This window comes from Dysidea avara, chromosome 6 (genome assembly GCF_963678975.1).
Source record: "Dysidea avara chromosome 6, odDysAvar1.4, whole genome shotgun sequence".
NCBI classification, from domain to species: Eukaryota; Metazoa; Porifera; class Demospongiae; order Dictyoceratida; family Dysideidae; genus Dysidea; species Dysidea avara.
Genome location: NC_089277.1, coordinates 4,959,204 through 4,983,947, shown reverse-complemented (window position 1 = coordinate 4,983,947; position 24,744 = coordinate 4,959,204). Strand labels below are relative to the sequence as shown.

General features: G+C 39.3%; 1 protein-coding gene and 1 long non-coding RNA gene across 6 annotated transcripts; one reads left to right on the top strand and one right to left on the bottom strand.

Moving 5' to 3' along the window:
* Positions 1-1,144: 1,144 nt before the first annotated feature.
* On the top strand, positions 1,145-11,931 carry LOC136257660 (uncharacterized). 5 transcript variants are annotated; one of them, XM_066050917.1, is made up of 26 exons: positions 1,145-1,371; positions 3,523-3,699; positions 3,749-3,787; positions 3,946-4,020; positions 4,070-4,147; positions 4,198-4,410; positions 4,461-4,790; positions 4,848-5,026; positions 5,849-5,957; positions 6,308-6,545; positions 8,016-8,225; positions 8,276-8,455; positions 8,501-8,640; positions 8,693-9,019; positions 9,068-9,402; positions 9,458-9,573; positions 9,625-10,104; positions 10,159-10,186; positions 10,234-10,392; positions 10,438-10,632; positions 10,686-10,739; positions 10,793-10,862; positions 10,914-11,509; positions 11,557-11,635; positions 11,690-11,725; positions 11,782-11,931. In XM_066050917.1, exons 8-13 carry the CDS (start codon positions 4,991-4,993, stop codon positions 8,604-8,606), a joined length of 879 nt encoding a protein of 292 aa, XP_065906989.1. In that variant the 5' UTR covers positions 1,145-1,371; positions 3,523-3,699; positions 3,749-3,787; positions 3,946-4,020; positions 4,070-4,147; positions 4,198-4,410; positions 4,461-4,790; positions 4,848-4,990; the 3' UTR covers positions 8,607-8,640; positions 8,693-9,019; positions 9,068-9,402; positions 9,458-9,573; positions 9,625-10,104; positions 10,159-10,186; positions 10,234-10,392; positions 10,438-10,632; positions 10,686-10,739; positions 10,793-10,862; positions 10,914-11,509; positions 11,557-11,635; positions 11,690-11,725; positions 11,782-11,931. The 5 variants fall into 5 exon arrangements, with proteins under 5 accessions (XP_065906989.1, XP_065906990.1, XP_065906988.1 ...); XM_066050918.1 differs by lacking the exon at positions 11,690-11,725 and having other exon boundaries at positions 10,793-11,509; positions 11,563-11,635; XM_066050916.1 differs by lacking the exon at positions 11,690-11,725 and having other exon boundaries at positions 10,793-11,509.
* Positions 11,932-13,710: 1,779 nt separating this feature from the next.
* LOC136258556 (uncharacterized) lies at positions 13,711-14,818 on the bottom strand. The gene is made up of 3 exons (XR_010702823.1): positions 14,263-14,818; positions 13,891-13,984; positions 13,711-13,755 (listed from the first exon to the last, which is right to left on the bottom strand). It is a non-coding gene; the product is annotated as an uncharacterized lncRNA (long non-coding RNA).
* Between the last annotated feature and the right edge of the window lie 9,926 nt (positions 14,819-24,744).

Here is a 24,744-nt window from a genome sequence, read left to right as displayed (position 1 = left end):
TCGGTGATAAATGGACATCATATTGGTGTAATGGTATAGGTAGTCTACTTACAAACAGTTTCAGGTATGTAGAACAATGCCATAACGTACTTGCTGATCTATATGTGCGCATAAAAGTTGAGAAATAATGTATGCATACTAGTCCATAGAGTTATAGGCCTATATCTCTCTGCTTGATTTTATGGTGATGTTCACATGATTGGTACAGGTAACTTTTGGCATTGTTCTACATACCTGAAACTGTTTGTAAGTAGACTACCTATACCATTACACCAATAAGATGTCCATTTATCATTTACCACCGAATAATTTCCTGGGGGCGTAGCCTTGGTCAAGTTCTAAGCTGTTTTCTGTGCTCAGTCGTTTCATTGCATACATGCTTACATGTTAAGCTATTTATTTTAAATTATTAAAATTATGTTTGCTTATGTCATGGTAATGATGCCCACAGTCATAAAATTTATTGGAGGTGTGGCTTATTATTAAACACAAAAGGTTTCTTATCAAGCACAAAAAGGTGCATTGTTTGTGGCAGAAGCAGTGCATCAAATCGCATGAAATTTGGTCAGTTTATACAATGGTGTTTCTTCATGACACATGACACTTTTTGTGTTGAAGCATGATTACTGACCAGAGATATAAATTTTAAAAATACATACTTAAAAAGGTACGATTTTGCTAAATCCTCCAAGATGACTAATGCTATTATTTCCAAATTGAGATCATATGTGGCCAACAAAGCTTAAAATTGTTTGAAGTGAAAAGGACCGAAAAATAAGCGTGTCCTAATTGCTGACACACTATTAATACTTGCGTGTTCTGGTATATCATGGTGCCATTGTTGAAAAGCCTCAATTTTTTTGTTAGAACTGTTCAGACAATGAAGGAAATTTATCCTATAAAAACTTATAGTTGTTGATTATTCCGTTATGTAGTTAAGTAGCATAACATAGTTGACGAAAGCAAAATTTCAAACATGCAAATAGCTGGATCCAAATCAGCTATGAATCTGAGCTCTCTTTATGAAATAGAACTATGTGTGGTAGAGCCATGCAGCGATTTTCATATACTTTTAAGTTGGCGTGAATGAGAAATCTAGCCTTGAATGTGTAGTACTTGGAAGAAATATTTTTATAGTTAACGGGCGCTTATAAGGAATGTGTACGCTTGTTCGAGCTTGTTCAATTGATGTAGTCTGCAAGAATAAACCATTTGTCACTTATCCACAAAGGTTTAAGATTCGTACAAAAACGGCGATGGTTAAGGTAGCTGTAGTTTGGCTGTGTGTCCGTCACCAAGTGCGCTTCAGAAGTGCGCGTTAAACATGATACGAGGTCAGAAGCAAACGGTAGATGGATTTAGGCATTTTTGGTAAGTTTCTTGTTCATGTACGCATCCTATGTGTTCACGGTAGTAGTAAGCCATGCACTTGGGGTCGGGCATACTTGCTAATATCATTGAGCCAGTGGAATAAAGAAAAAAAAATTTCTAAGGATTTCACTATAGCCCTTTAATACAGTTCTGTCAAAAGGAATGGGTAACCAGGTGGGACTTCAGCTGCCTACACCTTCAACAGTACAATCTCCTGTGTGTTACTAGTCCTGCCCCAAGAGGACTTGCCTTAGTCTGGTACATCGCAGACCCTATCAGCTGGGCGCTTATCGATTGGAGATTATAAGCGCCCGCTTCCGCAGACCCTATCAGCAGGGCGCTTATCGATTGGAGATTAGGGCGCTTCCAATCGATAAGCGCCCTGCTGATAGGGTCTGCGATGTACCAGACTAGACTTGCCTATGGTGCATAGGCATTCCAATGCTGGTTCACTCGAGGGAGTGTCACTTCAATAGCCTTTGTACTACGATCTGCGACTGCAGCCAAAGCTGGTCAAGATTGATTTTCGATTTTGACCATTGACGCAAATTTGCCTTAACTTTTGACTTTATTCCATAAATTTATACTACATTTTTGTTCGCTACTACTCACCAAGCTTTTACTGTGCTGAGTAAACAGGTTGACCTTTGTTTTTTATAAAATCGGCCTTGTCCTTTGACCTGTCGCTTTGACCTCAGTCAGAGGTCGTAGTACAGTGGCTATTGGCTGTCGTAGGCTTTGTTAAGTGTGTTGTGTAGCGTAGTATCACATAGGTATATGCCATAATACATAGCATTCAGTATATGCTCAGTGGCTATACAGTAAATTGACCAGCTTGCCACGGTACTTTTCATCATCAGAATGTTGATTGTAGGGGTGGCCTGATTCCAGGTTTGATGTACCCCACTGCAACTTTAATGCAACCAGGAGGAATTGGTCTCAAGTGCATGTCCTTTTTTTAATTCCTTAATACATTTTTTTCAATGGTAACTCAATTGGTTATTCAAGTGTAGGCTAAGATACACTTAAATTTTATGAAATGCAAGCATGTTATCCAATTGTTGATGCTTTTGGTTGTTTAAAAGATGGAAGCGGAGAAAAGTGGCTAGTGTTTATACACGCATCACTTTCAGAATATGGAGACCGTATATAAGTCTGATCAGCTTGTTTTCTGACTCCCATTATGTACAATCAAACTGGCTTTTTACTAGAGATTATTTGGCTTTGATGCTGACTTCAAAAACACACTATTAGTATAGGAAAACCCCAATCTCAAATTCCGAATTTTAGCAATAAACATCTAAAAGCATTTGAAATAATTATGGTATATTATCAACTGAATGAAAGTTTTTTTTTTCTTTCAAAACAGTGACCATGAGAAGTTTTCCAGACCCCTTCAGTTCTACTAATATAACTACTAATATAACTGTTTTGGCTTTACTTTGCTTGAAAATATTTCGTTGTCTTTGAACTGTCATTATTACATGTACAGTACATAAAAAATAAGGAGAAATTTCTTCAAAGGTGTGAATATAGACCAAACCCTTGTATCCGTTTGCCAACTTTTGCTGTCTGCTGGTTTGAAAGTTAATTCCAACATGTCGAAGAGGGCCAGAAGTGTTAAATTTCATCTCTATGACATGTTGGAAAGGATCATTTTACTGTCTCAACCTTTATTTTACGGTCAAATGCTAGCATGTGGTAATCCATTTCAAATATTAGCGACCACTTTAATGAATAGAACATTAGGATAAAAACAGTATCCTGGTAATCAAGATGTGTTGCTTTTCCATACAGAGGCTACTGGGACTGTCATAGGTTACTTCCAATTTTCCGGGGTTTACATTATTGTATGGCAATAAGCCTGCATGGAATGTGCAAGTACAATTTTGTGAGCTTAAGCACGTGTATCTATTATGTGAGATATTGATCTGTATCTAGAGTGAACAAATGGCTTACACATAAATTGTGATATACACTGTTAAAACTGGGTAGTTATATTAGCACACATTATGTTGATTTAACAACCTCCTTGAAATGTAATTGTTACTATACAAGTGCTAAAATCACTAAACAGTGGTTAGTTTACACTTTCTATGTAACTGTAGCATCAACCTTTGTGCTAATTCAGCATGGTACTTGTTATTTTAGCAGGTCATTTTGGTGCTATGAAGTGCTTAATATTCAACTGTGACTCTCACTTTCAGGCAGTGACATGTGCATGATTCGGTACCGCTGTTGCTTAAGGACATTTTGCCAACATATGGCCAACGCATTAAAGTTTACCGTGCTATTAAGACTGCCATTGATATGATGCATTATAATGAGGTAAACAACCATATCTCCATTCAATGTTTTTATTGCCTTTTTGGTTTAGCCTAAAGAGTCAAGTGTGCCACCTACTGGTTTGCCTATGGTAAGTGAAAAGTTGTGACAAACCTTAATTGTCTGAAGGTGGACCAAAGGGTACCTGCATGCTTAGCTCAATTCCCTAAGTCAGGTTTAATAAGGCTTTTATAGTTAGTATCAGGTGAAAGGCAGTTATTCTATACGTGCATGTTTGCCATTTTTCAGCTGTTAAGCACTGAAGCAAGTGCCAGCCCGAGGAGTGAGCAATTGTCTTATCAGTCAGATACAGACACACCTATGGTAATTTTCTTAGTTTGTATTACTGAAATGTAGACTTTCCTCTCTGTAGCTGTCACCATCATGTAGTTCTTCACAGAAATCTAGTAGTTGTTCACAGAGCAAGATTGACAGACATCTACCTAGTAAAGTAAGTATTTTGGTTTACTGTTGAGTAATTTTTGTTATATAAATGTATAGGTATGCAAACTGCCTGACCCATTTATACTACCGGTGTTCAGAGACACTACTGAGGAGAACCTACGAAACAAAATTTTTTATCCAGATGATAGGAAATACATAGTCAGGGTGCTGGCTACAATGATGTTAACAACTGGGACGCGTGCAACCACTAGTGATTGTGACCATGTTGCTAAAGCCCTTATAAGAAAGTTTCCTTTTCTAAAGGAATATGTAAGTGTAAACGCATATTGTCTTTGTTTTATTAAGTGTTTCTGTAATAGCAATCTTGGTCCCAATACATTTATGTGAGATGTCAAAACGTTAATCGAAAACCAGCAGGATAAGAAACTAAGCCTAAAAAACCTAAAGTGGAAGAACACAGACAACATTCATATCCATCTCTGCAAGGAGAACGAGAAGATGATCATACTCATAAAAGGAACATGGAGCTATTGAGACAAGAGTTAGCATTAGGCAAACCAGCAGGCAATTCCAACGTCAAGCAATTGATGTCAAGAACATTCCTGTACAGAAGGGAGTGGATCACAAGCTCCGAGGTGCCTGTCAAGGATATTTTAGAAGAGTATAAAGTACTTAAGAAAATCCCACATGTAAGTAAAATAATTTTTTGATGTATATAGCTTTTATCTTTTCACTGCCTTTTATAGATTATCCATGAGATGGATATGATTTGCAACATAGAAAAATCATCATCATTGTTTGAAGACAACTGGAAAATATGTCAGCATCATAATACGATATAGCAAGACTGTGCAAGCCAAGGAGATCAAGGCAGCACTGGAGAATTTGGATGATTTTAAAGATGACGAGGATGATGATGATAATGGTAAGTAAATTGAACAGTGAAACCTGTCTGTACTGGGTTAAGATTTAGTTGGTTGCTATAGAATGTGTGAACTTAATTAGGAGATTTAAGACTGGACTTAATAGAAAGGTGGCCTTTACACAAACAGGTGACAGTTTTCCCTGTGCATATAGCTGATTTAATTTCTGTATTAATTTTCATGGCATTCAGCCCCCTATACAAACTGCTCACTTGATGATTGCATGACTATAGTACTCCTGCCAACCAGCAATGGACTATTTCTGGACAAAATAGCCAATAATTGTATTTGGCAGGACATAATAAGCCCAGGGTGTGCATATTTAGTTGACTGTTCACCATACCAATAATAGCTGTCTAAGAGATTAAATATTCAAGCCACCAAAGGGAGTGTACCAAATGCCAACCCCTCTGGTGTACAGAAACCCCTTTAGTAGTGCCTAAAGAATGCTATCCTCAGTACACCTAAGGGACTGCCATCAGAGATGCCTACTACAGGTAGAGTAATAGACCACTTGTGTCTGTACAAAGTGTAAGTATGTGTGGACAAGTTTGGATTTATCAGGACATTTTGTCTTGTCAGTTAAGAATTCTTATTGGAGCACTGTGACTAAAACTGGTTTACCTGTACTGAGGGACCGTCTATTATGCATATTACCAAGGTAATCAGACAGGCAGATTAGCAACGATCCATGCAATGAACATAAGCATTGTTACCCTAAATTGTAAGAGTTATCTTATTTGGCTTTAGCTTATTCTGTATAACTGTGCCTATGATAGCAGGGGTGCATGTTGTGTGTCTGTGAGTGTCATGTAATTCAACAGGAATATGTGAAGGCTGCATCTAGCCAGGTACAGCGAGAGATCAAGGTGACATTTGAAGATGTGTTCCAGTATGTCATCAACTGCTGGTTAAAGGATGGCTCTAAGTTTGGTATGGAATTGTTTCCTGTGTGACCTGTGTGTTGTTTGTGTTATGTGTGTATGCAGTGAAACAAACTGTCCACATTATGCTAGGATGCAATAACAGGGATGTACCTAGCTTTAGAATAGTGGCGGTTATAAGAGACAAGAGTGTAGGATAAAATGTGTGGGTCCTTAAGCTTGACAGGTGAGGTAGTGGCTATTTTTTTCTGAGTGCTAGTCATAGCTAACTACTGCTAACCATTGTGGGAACATCCCTGCAATATTAGATAAGCCTCAAAAGCAGCTAAAAGTGCAAAGCCTCTATGCTATAACTTTGCCTCAACTGGTGTAAAGCACAATTGCGTTCTTTTTTTCCAGGAGCTATAAACAACAAGTACCTTCTATTGGGGTTATCTCAGTTATCGTTTTTTCATGAGCCAACTGACCTTCAGCTGTTCATCAACTCTGGAATTTTACAGTTGCTAGGCAACCTCCTGTCTAGCCAGCAGGCTCAATTGGTGGCAGCTAATGATGACGAAAAGAACAAATATGTGCTCAACGAGAGAGTGGTCCTCAGCTGTTCTCAACTGCTGCAACTTATTGCTGTGAGAACTGGGTCAGTGAAATAAATTGTTATAGTGTGACTATGTCTTTTTGGTGCCTGCACGAAGTGTAGTCTGTGTGCATTTATGGTATAGTGTAGTGTGTTGTGTGTGCATGTGTGTGCCTTAAGAACTTGTAGCATCAATACCCAGTGAATGTCGTATAGTGTTCCTGACATGAGACTTGTACTGCAATTTGACAAGTGTGTTATTGTATGATAAGTGGTAGCCATCTGATTGATGAATATATACACCTGCCTGTACATTGTAGGACTCAAACGATTATTTCCACGTACAGTGTAATTGCAGTTATCCAGAATTCCGTCCAGCCGAACTCCAAAATGATTGTTCTATTAGAGTAATTGACGGTTCTATATATACATTAGAGCAAGTAATTGTTTTATTAAGATATTTATGCTTTTTACACACTATTTCAGATTTTTAAGAGTTCTGGTTCCAGAACGTTTGCATAATTGAAGTATCATTTCTACCCGGGTTCAAAGTTTAAATCCACTTATCTCACAAAGGAAATGTTCATATAAAAGCAGTATGTGAATACCACAACAATCAGATAATTTTGTTGCACTATAAAACAGTAGATGATAGGTTTTATGACCTTCTACTTCCTTATAAAAATATGGTATAGAAAGTCATCGATAGTAATGGTGTTTGTGCAGCCCCACATGCACCCACTAGGCAAGCGCTACAACACTTGGAGTTAACACTGTAATGCATTGGCATGCTTCAAGTGCTTGTGCTTATGGTCAAGCTCCTTTACAAGAGCTTGAAGAAGTGTCGGGCTGCAGAGCTGCTTTTCAACACTTGTTCCATATTACAGGGAAAGACTTGATGTGTTGAAGTCAACACCTGAAGTAATCCAGTTTCTACTAGCTGCTCTATACCATCAACTCAACATCCTTTCACACTCCAGTCAGCTTGAAGAGGAGACGGCCGCTGCCAGAGACAAGCGATTGGTGGAGCTATTAGGTTTTATGCTTTTCCTTAAAATGCTTTTCTCAAATTTCCCTGGAGTTTGCTGACATCAAGAAATGGTTCATGCACTTCAAGAGTATAGCTACCAGTAGTTGCCAAGGTGTGTTGTATGATCTGAGTATATTTTGTAGTTATTAAAGTTTCTGCTATATCTATGAACACACAAACCTGTTTAGCAGGTTCACACTGTACTTACTGTTTGGTGATTATTGTTGGTTACCTGTTCTTATTCCAGACACTCTCAGTAAAGTTACCAAGAAGACCATCATACTGTCAATTCAGTTGCTAGGTGAACTATTGGTTACCAAATCCAACAGATTGTCAGTTGAAGTGGAGGCACAGGTAAAGTGGTGAATTGTGTGCTTGGTGGGTTTGGGCAAGACCTTTTTATGGAGGTATGAAGTGCACCTTAGCAATGTTGGGGACTGACTTGACATGGGCCAATGTAATGTAAGATGGTGTTGTTTACCTAGGGGGTGTTGTTTACCTAGGGGGTGTCTGTTTACCAAGAGGGGGTGTCTGCAACAACAAGGCGTGAGCACTCCTTCCATGAGTGCCATACAGAAGGCCATCACAACTAATGAGTTGTCAAGACACTGCCGGAGAAGGACTCTTGGAGCAGACGAGACCTTCAAGAACATAGAGGCTTTGCTGCTGCAGTTTACCCCTGCAACTGATTCACTCGGTGTTCCTGTTTTCAGGTACATGTATCCCTGATTTCTCCAAAGTTCATTTTGTGTACTTCATTCAGTAAACAGATGGTCCCCATCTGGAATGAGGAGAAGAAGCACATCCCGTGTATTCAGGATCCTCCAAGCGTGGCCCTGTATACTGTAACAGGACACATCAAGAAGGGTGGGGTAGAGCTGCCAGTGTTTCGATGTGCAAGAGGCACAACATCCCTGGAATCGTTTCACCTCCACCTGGCCAGGTTAGTCTGCAATTTTTCACAACTGTGATGTAGTTGTTTTTCCAGATTTATCCCTGGGTCGTCTGCAAGTGATGTCCACTTCCAGGCTTATTTACTGGAGGGCTTGGCCAGGTGGAACCAGGCACGAGCACTGGCAGCAGCAGCAGTCTAGTATGCGCATTTTTAATTTGCAGCTTGCTAGCAAGGTTAGTTTTTAAATTACTACACCCTTGCTGACTGACGTATCCGGTCAACAAGGTCAGCGAGTCTGTCTCCGGCAGCAAGCTACTCCCGTACCATCACACACCAACATGCCGCAATGAGGGGGAGCTGTTTGGGGTGTCATACCTCTACAAACAAGCTGGCATGCTTCTTTAGCTCACTGAAGATAAGTTGGCTGAGGGTGAGGAGGGAGATGAAGAGCTACATGAAGAGCTACTGGATGAAGGGTTTGCAGAGGATGACACTGACACTGCCACCTTCACTGACACTGCCACCTTTTCTGAAGACCCCAGGATGGTTGGTACGGGAGTAGCTGAAGAAGATGATGAGGATGATGGTGATGATGATGACGATGAGATGGAAGTAGTAATTAATTGGACACAAATTGTAATATAATTATTTATGTGTCAGGATGATACTACCATTGATGATGGTACCACCATGGCAACCACCAGTTCCAACACCACTGCTTCCAATGACATTATATCTGCCAGTTCCACCACAGTAGACTCCAGGGGGATACCAGGATGGGAGAAGGTGGCACAGTTAGCCCAAGTGCTTGTTGGGCTGGACGGGCTATCTGTGTCAAATGAAGAGGTCCAGAAGATCAAGGCTCTCTGGGATGACCTGGATCCTTATGATAAGAGGGCTACAGAAGTGCTCCATAAGTCTCAGCCACTGAATTTGAGGGGTCACTTCTGTGGTCAGAAGAGGACAGGTCACACGACCACATAGCAAATGAGGAGGTATACTGACGTACTTAAGTGGTAGTAAACGATACTCTAGTATGTGTTACCACAGATGCATTCTCGCTGGAGTCTCTGTGCCATTGTCTCCATTAAAGAGCCGTGTTGTGGAAGCAATCTGCTTACTACTGTGCACTAGGCATAATGTGTCAACAAGGACCAGCGGTGCCGGTATGGTCATGAATATAATATTGTTATACTGTACTGACACATTCCATGTAGGCGGACAGAAAAGAGCCTACCTGTCCAAATGGAAACTAATTTTGCAGGATTACACTGCCATCCGGGCTCGGCTGTACAATTCCCTAGACCTGCTGGAGGGGACCAACCTTGCATTGTATGCTATTAATCAGACCACTTTGGTTACTCACTCTATTCGATAAGGCTGAAGTTTTGATTCTTTTATTGATAGCAAAAATGGTACAAGAACGAGGAGAGGAGGAAGGAGATCCTGGCTAGAATGCAGGGTCTAGAGATGGTAGCTCAACCACTCTGTGCACAGGAGAATCTTCCTGCAAATAACCAGCCACCTTTCCCTCCTGCCCCTCCAGCACCACACCATCAATTCTCCAAGCCGGATGACACATCTGGACAGGCTAGGATCAGAGCTGTTGCCGGCACTGGTACTCATGTTGGTTCTCGGGTCCAGTGCACAGTAGTACCACCGGAATTGGCTGCCCCACTAACAGTGACACACAAGCAGTGAGCTGGTAATCCTTAGTAGTATAGTCATAACAATTATTGTATAATTTGCAGGGATTCCAAGAACAGGAAGTGGAGACAGGTATGTTAAACCTTGTGTACGTCAATTTTGTGTATGTCATGTTTTAGGAACTGTGTGTCATACCGCCATTTGGCACCGTAAGCGAGCACTGAAGAGAAGGATGGAAGAAGCTGCTGCTGCTGGACTGGAGGGACCTCTTCCTCCACCACGCCAACACAAAAAGCATAAACAACATGATTGCAGCAAATGCCACCAGCCTTTGAGTGGTAATTACAAACTAGACACTATATGTCCTGATTGTTCTATTTTAGTGCATAGTGGGCACACCCAGAATTATGGGAACTGGTACTGCCCAAACCTACCAGGGAAAGTGCCAGTAGCTGAGTGGAGGGCACAACAGAAGGCGAACCAAGTTGCCCAGAGGGAGAGAGAACAGCAGCAGCAGCAGCAGCGGCGGCGGCGGCGGCAGCGGCTGCTGCAGTAGGAAACAGACTAACAATGAGAAGGTTTGCCATGATGATCTGTGCATAAGATAATTCAGTGGACTGACTACTTCCAGTAGGCGCCCAGCAGCAGCGGCAGCTGCAGTAGGAAACAGACTAACAATGAGAAGGTTTGCCATGATGATCTGTGCATAAGATAATTCAGTGGACTGACTACTTCCAGTAGGCACCCAGTGATCACAATGAAGGACAGTGTAACCCATCATGGTGCTGCAGGAGTGGACTTTCTGAATGTAAGTGTACGATTTGTTTGTACATGAATGGAGTATACTATTATATATTAGGGAGCAGTGGTGGAACACGTTTTTAATGACAATATATACCAAAAAATATTCAGTGTATGCTTATTACTAGTAGTAGTGGTGTGTCACTCTTTGGTTTAACTTCACAAAAGGTGGACTGGAATCTGGTCGCAAAAATTTCATGGAATTCGCTTTATAATATGACATCAACCCTCTGCATCCTGATCACTATATCTCCATAATATCCTTACATTAACTACAGTTATGTGCACCCTGTGCAATCTACTCTAATAAAGCAGTCACTTTGAATTGTGAATTAATTAATTGTACCAAACATTCAAGTAGTTCCCCTAGATTTGATTCCTAGTGGGGCTTACCGGTTTATGCCAAGTAAGATTTGTTTGAAAGAATGCGGCAGTACTTTCAAGGACCTTGATCCTTTTAATGTAGAGACCCCCTGTACATTTTGTTACTTTTCTGTAGTTGAACTTCATGAAGTCTGTAGGAATCCACTTACCAATGTCAGCATTGCGTGAACGTCCCAGTGTACGGGACCTGACAAGTCTTAGAACTGAACGAGTATACTTAAGGAGGGCATGTGTCTTACAATTGAACCAGGACTGTACTTTGTGGATGCAGTAAGTTGAGCATCATTTAGAACAAAACATGTTGCGTGTTACCGTAGCTACAGGGTGCAGCGTTAGCCAGAAATGTTTCATATCAATAGAGATATGTTGGAACCATTCCAAAACTTCAATGAAGGGGTAAGCATTTGTTAACAAAATCTGTCGTTCTATGCATCCTTTGATTTTTGTTAGCCTGGTGACACATTGCAATTGTGACCCTTAGGCAAAGTAGGATGCATGTTCTCTGTACATTGCAGGGATCACCTTATTTCCATCTTTATTAGGTACGTATTGAAGATGATGTAATAATCTCCTCGTACTGTGGGGGGGATTAAGTCCAGGATGATCAACATCTCATAATTTTCTGGACTGGACTATCACAATGTGTATTATGTTGAATGTGTTGATAATGGTATTAATTTGATATTCATAAACTTGTGGATGTTCTAAACACGTGCATGCTGGTTGTATGTTACTATCTTATGACCTGATGTGCTTGAGGGGTTATATAGGGTCTTGATATTGATCTCGCCTATGTCACTTGAGTCTGGTGGCCTTAGCTTGTTTGATTGGTGGTATTTCCTGCTGTCCAGCACTGTAACACATTGCGCTTGGGAACGGTGGCAACGGCAACCCATCCAGCCTGTAAAAATAAATCAAACCATTGACAGTAAGTAAGATACAAAAGGTGTGGAGATCTGGAGTACTTGATAGTGACATAGTTACTGTCTATGATATTGATGATTACACAGTGTGACCATAGATAAGAATACTACAATCCTTTACTACAATCTTTTACTGACTGCTCTATTAGAGTATATCGATCTTTTGTGAATTTTTTTTATGGAAGAAAAAGGGAATGAAGTGTCCCCCATCCCCTAGATGGGCCACTGATTATAAGGTTTGGTCAGAATGATGATTACCATGACTGAACACTGACTGTTCTGGGCTCCCCTCTGGGGCCTGTTGTCTGGAGGCTGAATAGGAGATGTTGTACAAGTTATGCTGATGCCTATAGCTAGCATATCAAGCTAGCTAGCTTTACTCTGCAAAGCCTGTGACATATAGCTACATGTACAAGGGAAGCCCCATGAACTCTCATTACCTAAAAGATGGATTGATTGCTACTGTCATGTGAGTGGAGGCCCTATTAGCTCTTGTGTAGATGAGGGTAACTAGCTATACAATGGTTTATAGAGGGCCTATGGCTATAGTGGGCTACTGTTAAAAGATCGTGATGGTGTATAGAAACATTCGCCACTGAGAGCAGTGTAATCTGCTACACTTAGTGGCTTCGATTAGTGGAACAATTAACGCTTGGAGGCCACAAAAGGCAGGCCATTCAGCTTAACAGCTGAACTTGGAAATTGGATTTGGCGAAATCCAATTTCCCAAAACTACAAAACATAAAACTTTAGCGTTTGACGGCGCGCAGCGCGCCAAGTGCTAAAGTTTTATGCTTTGTAAGTATAAATAATAGGATGCATATATGGTGGAAAGATACCTGCATAAAACTCTATCCTTTGATTCTTTCTATGTGGTAATAATTGAATGATGGAAAGGTACCCTCATCGAGCAGCCTAGGCCTTACACTAATTTATTTTTTTAGCTTAGTAGCTACAGCAAGTCTTAACATGTTTCATGAAATTTAGCTTCTGTCATCAAAATTCAGCAACCTACATCCCTGTTACAATGTTAAACGGTGACAATCATTTTTCTTCATTGGTTACCATCATTGTACCAGGTCTCAATTTCTGAATTCTGACTTGCTGTACCCCTTATTCTTTCCATGCTTCTTTTTTTCTGAGGAGAAATTCTAGTGGCTTAAACAAACACTCATTAGCTGTCATTTGGTACTTTTCTCATCATGCTTTCCTTTTCAGTGCAGCATTATTAAAATACTGCTGCTGATCGACAGAACTGTGATAGGAAGGTTTTAGTTATCTGCTGCAGAGATATCCTATACAATGGTGGATCCAGGATGGGGCAAATGCCCCCCTTCAAGAAATTGCATACAAGATCGAGATACTCTAATAGAGCAGTCAATTACTCTAATAAAGCAGTCACAATGTTCATGAGGCAGTGTAGCTTACCTATGAAGCTATAAATAGGATTTTATTTTACATAACAGACGTGATATAGTTGGTAAGGATAACTAGCTATTATTGTTGACCTTTTTTTTTTTTTTTTTTGGTCTTCAACTGGTTTTCAGCCAGGGGCGTAGCCAGCCAATATTTGATGGTTGGGCATAACATCAACTTAACTACACACACAAGAAACACGCTCACTTTCATGCGAGACATTATCAAAGAAAAGTATAAAAGTGTATGCACGCATGGCCTACACCTACCTATGCTATAGTGTAAACAAATGCTGCTTGCATGCATGCAAACATTTACTAGCTATATGCTATCTATTAAACTTGTAGGGCAGGCATCCACCGACGATCGCCGTAGCTGAGTATCACGTGACATCAAACTGCTGAACCTACAAGAACCAACAATGTAAACAGTTCATCACATATTTACCACAATCAACTGGCAGTATAGTTTACAGACCAACCCACAGCGATATGAAATGCTTTTTCAAGTAAACGCCACATGGTCCCAAATGAAGGCCGGGGCGCTAATTTATGAACTATAACACAAATATCAGCATGCCAAGAAAGCTTCGTCCCAGACTTACAGCAGCCAATGTACATTTTGCAAACCACAACTCAGTTAATCAGTACAATTTGTGTACATGACGCTTTATAATGACTTGACCTTTTCTCCATTTCCAGCTCCATTTGCATATGCTATTATTGTTATCTAGAAGAGTCAGGTTTTCCTGTTTTCTTTCATCAGCAGTAAGGTAGGCTATACGGTACTTTCCTTATCAAAAAAATACGCTTGACAAATCCACTGAAACGAAATCTTTTGCTGCCAGCACCATCCACACTGAATCCTACTGACGATTATCACTCACTGTGACTCAGAGATACAGTACCACGACTGTAGTGTACCACGCTTTGACTCCATTTTAAATTTCGAATTTAAACCGCACCAAGGAGCGTGGCACGTGCGTCTTTTATAGGGACTTCGCAAGGGATTTTCCGCGTAATGGATCACGTGATATACTATCTATCTCGATCTCTTCTGAAGTCATGGTTCAACAAATGAGGTACATGTTTACGCCTTACAGTATCAAAGTAGGGTGGTTTTGTGTGCTGCTGTGAATCCTCGCGTGAATCTTAAGCTACTTGTGATGGTTGGGCAAAAGTTTGTGATGGTTGGGCAAGAAACTGTCATGGTTGGGCAAATGCCCGCCCATGCCCACCCTTGGCTACGCCACTGTTTTCAGCAAGTTTTTTTGGTCTTCATCTGTTTTTCAGAAAGGTGCCCCCCCTCTTTCCAAACTCTGGATCTGCCCCTGCTATAAAGCAAAAGACTTGTCTTATTCATAAAGAGACTATATTACTGCTTTGCTGCATATGAAAATGTTCTTTGATCACCATTCTTTGCAAGTAAATCTTACCTGTTCAAGTCCAATGGTGCTTTGTGGAGCTTGGTCCCGATCACGAGGTCATATTTGTAAAGCTTTTGTAGATGATTTAGCCTGGTCCACATCAAGATTTTTGCTGTTTGAGTTTCATTTTTACTTTATGCACTACATTAAGGCTACCAACTTTGCTATTGTATAAGAAATATCAGGAGCTTATGAACAGCCGAAGGAGCATGAAACTTACACTGCCTGCCAGGTGCCATCACAATCCAAATCAGTCGCCAATTGGTTTCTATATAAGGAAAGTAAAATCTTGTTATTTGAAGCTGTATACAAAATTGCATGTGACCAGTGATACATGGCGATGGTAAAGTTGGCTGAGTCTTCCTTGAGGTTTTTCTCTTCTTCGATGGTGGCGAACTCATCTCTATTTCATGCAGCTGGAATTCCATTTGCACGTGGTGTAAAACAAACACAGTGACACAATTTGGATCGTCATGGAACTCAATTTCACACTCCTTCGCTGCCTTCGGTGGCTCATAAGCTCCTGATAATGTACTTAGTACACTATAACACAATGCTCAACATGTTATGCATAGAAATATGCATCATTGCATTGCCCAAACGATTATTTAGTAACCATTCATCATAAAACAGTCAACTTGTCATAATTTTGTGACTACTCTCAGCTTGACTAAGACACTAATACTGCTGTGCGCTGCTAAATATACAAGTAAAAAAAAGTATATCGCAATCGTATCTTTGAATCAGTTGGGTATCAAAGCTGTGTTCTTAAGATATTGTCTGGCTTGAGCGATTCCTTTTCCTAAAGTGACCATATACCAACCGATAAAACCTACAATGGTATGTTCTAACATAGCAAAACATAATGATGCATGAATAATGTTCTGAGGGCTATTAATCCACACTTTAAAACCATGATCAATCATCATGCAATAAAACAAACAGGGTGAGTGCTCTGTAGTTCTGTGCAGTACTAATTATTTTAAAGTATGTTAGTACTGTATAGTATGGAATAGGTATCACACATATTTATACTCTCCTGCCATAAAACATCATCATACCTTCCTTCATGACAACTTGACTATGAGTATAGGGACGTAGAAATAAAAGCCATTGAAAAGGGAGACCATTTACAACTTCAACTATGCATTTACTAAAGGACACTTAATTCCTACTCCAGTTGTGGCTATACTATATTGACAGGCTGTATAATGATCGAAGTTGGAATTAAATGTGTAGGTGTAGGCAATCTCCATTCTCTCAGGACTTTTTTATTTCTACTTAAATACACTTATCCTTATGGGAATAATGATGCCAATTTTGAATAATTCCATTTACCCATCTTTCCTTGGATATATATATGCCAAATCTGAAAACAAAAGAGCTTAGCTATAATCTGGCTAAGTACCTACCCGCAGGCCAAGCTCGTATGCATCCAGTGGTAGCTAACTATAAGCTCTCGGGTAAGCCTGCTTTGTTTATACCAGTTTGGTGAACAAAACTGATAGCTAGCTATAATATACCACATGTAGTTTGGTGAACTACATCCCAAAATTCACACCAGACCTGAAAACTGGTTTGGCAACCCCCGGGCTGATTTTTGTTGGGCCAGACCAGTTTTGGATGCCAAGAATGGTCCGGCTGGACCAGTTTTGACTATAACTGGTCCAGCTGGACCGATTTTGACCAAAACTGGTCCAGCTGGACCGATTTTTGACCAAAACTGGTCTGGCCAGACCGATTTTTGCCCTGGACCAAGTTTGGCATTACGTACCATTTAGATGTCGATTACTTATTCTGTTTGTCTGTTAATTCTGCCAAGTCCTGAATAGAAGCAAAAAGTCGCAGTAACTTGAAGGGCATAAAGAGTCTAGGATGTCTTTCTTTTCTTTTGCTACATAATTTGGCAATTTTGCAAACATTTCAACTGTAGCTTTCTTTTTGTTACCCTTCAGAGAATGATTTACCTTCTCTGCAACCCTTTGGTATGATCTAGTCCAGTTATAATTGCATGCTCTTTCAATTTCAAAACTTACATATGATTCTTAGTTATATATGAATCATGATACTAAAATGATCATTCCATATTGGATCTCATGCATAGTCAGTGGCTAAAAAAACTATTATTTACAACTAGCCTAAACCTGAGACCGAGGGGGGGGGGTAGAGTAGTACATATGATAAAACAAACTTTTCTTTGTGTTTGAACTAAATATCTTGTAGTTTGTGTTCTATATTGTCATAATTGTTGTGTAGCAAAATCTCAGTGAAGGGAATAATTGAAGGAATTTTAGGGGAGTGTGGGAGCATATTTAAACATAATTATTGTGGAAAGATTGAATCTGTAAGCAATTTGAGATAAGCGACTGAGACCTGGAACTAGGAAATAGCAAACAAACTTACAGTGACGTACAAACCAATTCTTTAGATCAAAATATTGTTTTATATCAATAGTGGACTGTAAAATGACCATAACTATAAGATGCAATTTTAGTGGACCACAAGTGGAAATTTTATGAAAATGGCAATCTCAAGAGTGAATCTTGAGGTACTTTTAGTCAAATCCCTGTAAACATGCACAGCACATCTATGTAACTTTTGATCTTCTGTGGTGCAGTCAGACTTCAGAAAAGAATAAAGTAGTTTGACTTTACAACTAGCCAAATCACCATTTACAACTAGCCAAAAGCCATTTACAACTAGCTTTTTGTCCACAACTAGCCCCTTTTTTTAGCCCCTGTGCATGGTACTACAGCCCATTTCATAGCTGTATGACTAAAGACCATGGGATTACAGCAATCCACGTTTTTATTGTGCTTTCCACCAATTAATAATATATACAATAGTAGTATAGTTAATTTACATAATATACATATGGAGGGCTAATCCACACTAGTAATATGATGGCAGTAGGGGTGAATCTGGAATTTTTGCAAAAGAAAGAGCACACTGGTAGAAGTAACCACACAATGCATGTGATTCACGCTGCAAATGCAAAGCATAAGATTTCTAGTGGGGTCTGGAATTATCTCTCCAAAGGAAATTTTGAAGAAATAAGTTTTTGAGTGATGGCACTTCAACTTAAAGCTGTTTTATTGAAAAGTCATATACATATGTACAGTACTGAGCTAGATAACAGAATTAGTAGTAGCTATAAGGTGTAAAGTACAAGCAATAGGCACTGCTGGTGCGAGGTGTACAGGTGCTTCTGCTTTTCAGTTTAAACAACCAAAATACCGATTCTCCCAAATCTACTATGATCTAGATCCTAGTCAGATATTCTTTGTAGATGAATGATCGAGTATAGTGTTTTATAATTATACTACTCTTAAAGTGGTGACTACTCTTAGACTATTACAGTATCTCGATTTTAATGCAGACGGAACTCAAAACCATCTATTTTCCCATGTTCTCCTTGTAATATTATGTCATAGGTAGGGATAGGATTGGGTATATTCACAATCGTAAACTGCACAAAAATCCTTGAAATAATTAGAGTCTTGATATGAACAATGAGTATATAACACTATGAAAATTTTCTACCCCAAAATTAATATATTTATAACCAAAGGTGCAGGTATAGTAAGTACTGTACATCAAAGAGTTATACCATACTTCCACAGCTGGAATCCTTGCTAGAAATTTATTTCATTCTTTGTATATACTCTCTTCTATGCAGCACCTGCCAGTGCTACTGCAGTCTAGCATATGCTTGGAGGTAGACTGTGAGTAATCTGTAGTGGGGCTAGTTACTTTAGACAAGTTGACAACCTCTTCTCATTCTTCAAATTTCAAGAGGAAAACTACAAATTGGCTTATTTAAATTATTAATTAGGAGATTTTCACTCACAGAGAAATGCCACACTTTTGACCAACCTTCTCTTCACACATGCAGCTTAGAAGTATGTGTATCCTTTTTCCTCAAGGGTGGGTAACAAGTACACTACTTACTCCCCATGATTTTACTATATTATTTATATTATGCTATACCTTTTGTAAACCCACATTGCTATATTAGCACAGAAGCTTCTTAAGAAGTTTGTCATTGAAGATGTACATGATAGACTATAAATAATCATACAATTGTAAGTCTGAAGGAGTGTTTTTTATAGTGTTTCAATAGACACCACAATACCACCATCTGTTGTAATTAAGTTTGTAACTTTGAAGGCATGTTTTGTAGCGTTGCCATGGATACTGCAATATCATGGTCTGTTGTTACCATTGATACATCAGGATCCATTTCATATTGTTGCCATGGTTACCACAAGTGTCTATTATGTTAAATGACAGTTTGCGTAAAATTTCCCTTTAGAAAGCACATACTATACAATTGCATGCATTGGGTTTTACGTCACTTACTCTGCGTAAAATCTTTCCATTAAGTACACAAAGGAGACATTGGCGTAAAATCTTCCTTTTATAAACAAAGAAAACATCCACGTAAAATCTTCCCTTTATTAACAAAGGCAAGTTACCCCCATAATACGCCAAAGTATGTATGACCTTTAGATTATAGGTATGTCTCTCTGCTAATGGAAAAGTTTGGGTAGGTACAGACAACCAAGTACATGATGCACCCCTCTCACAATTTCATAACACTGAATAGGTGCATGTTAGAATTATAATAATGTTGAAAGCAGAAAATTTTGAAATTTGAACAATGCAAGATTGAATCTGAAAGCATTTTCAATGGAAATTGCGTACCTGAATTAAGTATTGCCATACATCAAGACTCATGGTAGTGAGTCGCGCAGCCAGTAAAGCAGAAACGCACGCCACAGACAATAAATGACGCGACCACTACGTGAGGATTTTACAGGAACGAATGTTGTCAAATTCGGCCGTCCTGTAACTCACCCGCCACTTACGCTATCCCTCTGAAACTCTAGAGTTGAACTCATCGTCTCACTAGTAACTACCACACAAGCAGTGAAGCAAATCCATGCCGATTGTTTCGTGATCGAGATTGCCGACATCAAAAGGGAAGTTCCATTTTTTTTTTTTTATCGCATGCGGTTAGACGCAACCGCAGGTGTATGCCTTTGCGTTCCTTTGTGCATTCCAAACGTTGATTGCCCTGCTATCGCTTCAGTATTCACTCAATCGCCTCAAGATTCATATCATCGATTTCACCATACATGATTATCCTACAGTCGTAATTTCAGCACCAAACGAAGTTTCAGTCGTCCTCAGTCGACCTAGAGGCCAAATACAAAACCCAGATTGTTGTTTTCCGCAATACTCGCTTGGCATGTAGGGTAGGGCTGAGCAATAGTATCGATAGTGCGATATATCGCGATAGTAAATCACTATCGTTATCGCGATAGTAGGGATATCACTATCGTGATAGTTATGATAAGCTCAGATCTGCATTAAAATTGTATCAACGTATTACCAGTTTTCTTACAAAGGAGTGGCCTGTAAAAGCTTTACCAAAAGTCCATATTCATTGGCCGCCCACACAGTTAATTAACAAATGTCCTGTGCATGCAAAATAACTTTCTATATGACTGCAAATCATAGCTATACAACTGAGACTTTGTTAAGAGCAAAGTGTTTCATAAACTATCGGGATAGTATTCACTATCGCGATATTTAATGAGTAACTATCGTGATAGTAAATTTTTTTACTATCGCTCAGCACTAATGTAGGGCAATGTGTCTTTAAACTGTTCTAAAAGTTTCGTTTAGATTGAAACATATGTTTTCGAGAATGGCTAGTTTGAAATTTGAATTTAGTCGCCCCCACATAATTTGCTCTCTCTAAGAATTTTACTCGGAATTTAAAGAATGACGCAGAGCACAACTGCGGTCACTGGGTATTGATGAACTGGCGCTCTATGTAGTTAATCAGTGCATAAAGCCACAAAGAAGTGTGCTCCACAGATATAATCTATGGTGCTGCATACCATCGTTCGTTTTTAACAAATTTAGTCACCCCCACCGTGACGTAATTTGTCCTCTAAGGGCGCCGCTGAAAGAATGACACAATACAACTGCGGTTACCAGATTTTGACACAAGCTTCGAGTAATTAGCACATGTAGCTAGCCAATTGTCACCATGCATTATTGCATTTTATAGCACCCCCCACACAAAAATTATACATGTAATTACAACATACAGAGGACACATGAATGCCAAACACTTTTCACAACAATAATGTAAGAATTGTACAATAATGACTGTAATATAACAGCTATGAAATGTTTTCCAGTGGCCCGCCATGGTAGCAAGTCTCACATGACGGCATGTATATTCATCCAATCCAAGCACAATGGGAGTAACACGTAAGTATGATGACAAGTTGGTATGACTCCATTTGTAGAATCCAGATGAGTGGGTGTGGCTCCAGTATGTCTAAACGGTTAACAAACATTCCTATTATAAATACGTGCTAGAGTTGCAATATAATAGCATAGTATTTAAATGCACTATACATAGTCTCCATTGCATCACTATCAAACGACACTAAGTGGAGGATATTGTTGCATCTCTAGTATGTACACTCTATCAGTACAACCTGTCTTAATGGCCACCAGTATAGAAAGACAACCTCTCTTGAAAAGCCAATTCCAATTGAGAATTTATACACTGTTACCTGCTTATTGAGTGAAGGTGGCAATAAACAAGTTCCACCGTAATTTATACACATGATCTGATCTATATATTCTGTCAGTGGATGAGATCCACTTGGCCAGGACAAAATGTGACCCAAATGTCCTGGATGATCCATACTCAACCCACTTATGACCCAGTGGCACAATGGAACTGAGTATAGAGAATACATTTATATTTATTTCTAAGATGTGTGGATGTGTGGACACATTACAACACATTACATGTACATACAAGACATACTACGTACTGTTTTAGCATTTCAAGTCACCACATTATGTACGGACCAGTCAACAATGCTTCATAGTGCCCATCAGTAAACCTGAAGAAAAGTTACGAAAAATAAAAATTCACATAAGTACAATGAAACTTCATTAATATGGCCAGCTGTGGAACCAAAAATTTGGCCTGAATAACAAGGTGGCCTTATTAATGAGGTCATAAAGTATTGCTTAGCTATATTTGGGATCTACTAGAGGTGGCCAATATAATGAGGTGGTCTTATTAAAGAGGTAGCCGCTAAGTGAAGTTTCACTGTACATACAGTTCACAATGGTGAACAATATTAATGGTTAACAATATACACTGAAACCTGCATGTCACATGTGGAAGATTGCTCTCTACACAAAATGACACATTCAGAGATGGATGATACAGTAACACATTGTGACTTCAATACTCGTGATGTGTCACTGCTAGTAGGCAGCAACCATATACATGGCACTGCCAATGCACAACATCGCACTTGCTTGTACACACAATTTTTGCTCAAGATTTTACAAATTGATAATTAAGGGGTGTGGAAACTAGCTGCTCACTCGAAAGACTGTGTGGCAGCTGTTTCCCTTCTGTACAAGTGGCCACCAAGACAGGTCCACTGTGGATGAAACCAGGCATTAGATATTTGGTATTTCATGTGTTGAAGGCATTCCAGGGCTTCCGGTAGTCTCAAATCTCACCACAGTTTAACTCAGGCAGTGTTGTGGTCACTACTAAACCACTGGAATGCTGTGTTATGTGAAAAATATATCCTATGGATAATGACTTCATCACTTTCTTCACCAGGAGCTTATAAGGACCAATAGTGAAACTTTTTACACTTTGGGCTGACAGCCAACTGCCTAAGTCTGAAGTAGTGCCTTTGGTGCTCTAACAGATTGGCTGCCCCCTTGCTGCCAACACTCACTGTCTCATACGTTGTCACACACTAAATCCATCTCTATAGCCAGTTAGAACAGTATGCTTCTTACCTTTTTTAAGGCGCAAAATGCAGCCACCTCTTTAAAAAGCTAGGTCAGAAAATTTTTGTCCCTACGGCCTGAATAATGACCAGCTTTCATCTATGCTTTCACTGTACTATTAGTGATTAGTGATCATGGAGGATTATTTATTAAGATACAAAGATATACAAACGCTACAACCTCTAAATATAGCAGTAAATTTTTTACCCTGGTCCAATGTCTAATAATCGTGAGAGACTCTACTGTGACAAATACATGTTTATCATGATATGTGCTAATCGCATTTTTACAATTAAGTTTTACAACACAAATACATGTATAATTAAACTCACCAATTGTGACTAATCCCTTCAACACGAAAAAACAAGTAATGAGACAACCTTGGAGACAACAGCCTCACAAGCCGAATCTGGTGAAGTCCCATTACAATGGAAGCATGCCTATGTCACCCCAATATTTAAAAAAGGTTCCAAAGCTCACCCAGGCAACTACCGTCCTATCTCACTCACCTCAGTAGTTTGTAAAACAATGGAGCATATCATCGTGAGTCAAATTATGAAGCATTTGGAGGACCACAATATTCTTTCAGACAACCAGTTTGGATTTAGATCAAAACATTCCTGTGAGACTCAACTGTTAATGACATTGCAAAAGATATTGACAGGAACCTGCAAGTTGATGCTGCTATATTAGACTTTTCTAAAGCGTTCGACCGAGTAGCTCATTCTAGACTTCTCTACAAATTAAATTACTATGGTATAAGAGGAACTGTCTTACAGTGGCTAGAGTCCTTCCTTCATGGTCGTACCCAACAGGTTGTAGTAGAAGGCTCTAGATCTTCTACATGTCAAGTTACATCTGGTGTTCCACAAGGTTCCGTACTTGGTCCTGTGTTGTTCCTAATTTACATTAACGATATTGTAACAAACATCAAGAGTGAAATTAGATTATTTGCTGACGACATTCTACTCTTTAAAACTATAGCTACGCCCAACGATCACAGAATACTGCAAAATGACTTAGATTCCTTAACACAATGGGCTAGCAACTGGCTGATGGAATTTAACATTCCCAAATGCAATATTTTACAATTTACAACCCACCACAGTAAAAGCACTTTTACATATAAAATGTCTAATATTCCATTGAATATTGTATCAGAGCACACCTATCTTGGTATCCGCCTCCATCATACACTATCATGGGAACCTCATGTTAACTATATTTGTGGAAAGGCAAACCGTCTTCTTGGATTTCTGAAAAGGAATTTATATAATGCCCCAATACAAATCAAAGAACACTTATACAAACAATTATTGTTACCTTCTATTGAATACTGCTCAGCTATCTGGGATCCTTATCACCAAACAACAGTTAGCAAATTAGAAATGATCCAACACCGAGCTGCAAGATTTGTTCTTAATAAACCATGGCACAGATCCAGTCAACAACACAGTATTACAGATATGCTTAATTACCTTCAATGGCCAAGTTTAAAAAGTAGGAGAAGAAATGCTAGACTTATATTATTATTCAAGATTGTAAGAAACTTACTGGTGCTACCAAACCATTGTTTACCCCAGCCAACCCCTGTATCATATACTCGTGCCAATAATCCCCTCAAATTTGCACAGCTGCAATCCAGAATTGATTTATATAAGTATTCTTTTCTGCCAAGAACAATTATTGATTGGAATAACTTGAAAATTGACAACATCAACACAATTAACCTTGACACTTTTAAGAACATTATAGATAAGCTAAACAATTTGTGATTTGTAATGCACATTAGCGTGTTACCCCTGGTGGGCTTTGCTAATTAATAATAAATAAATAAAGCCTATTCTGGTGCGCTTATTTAGTAGTAATATAAATTTTAA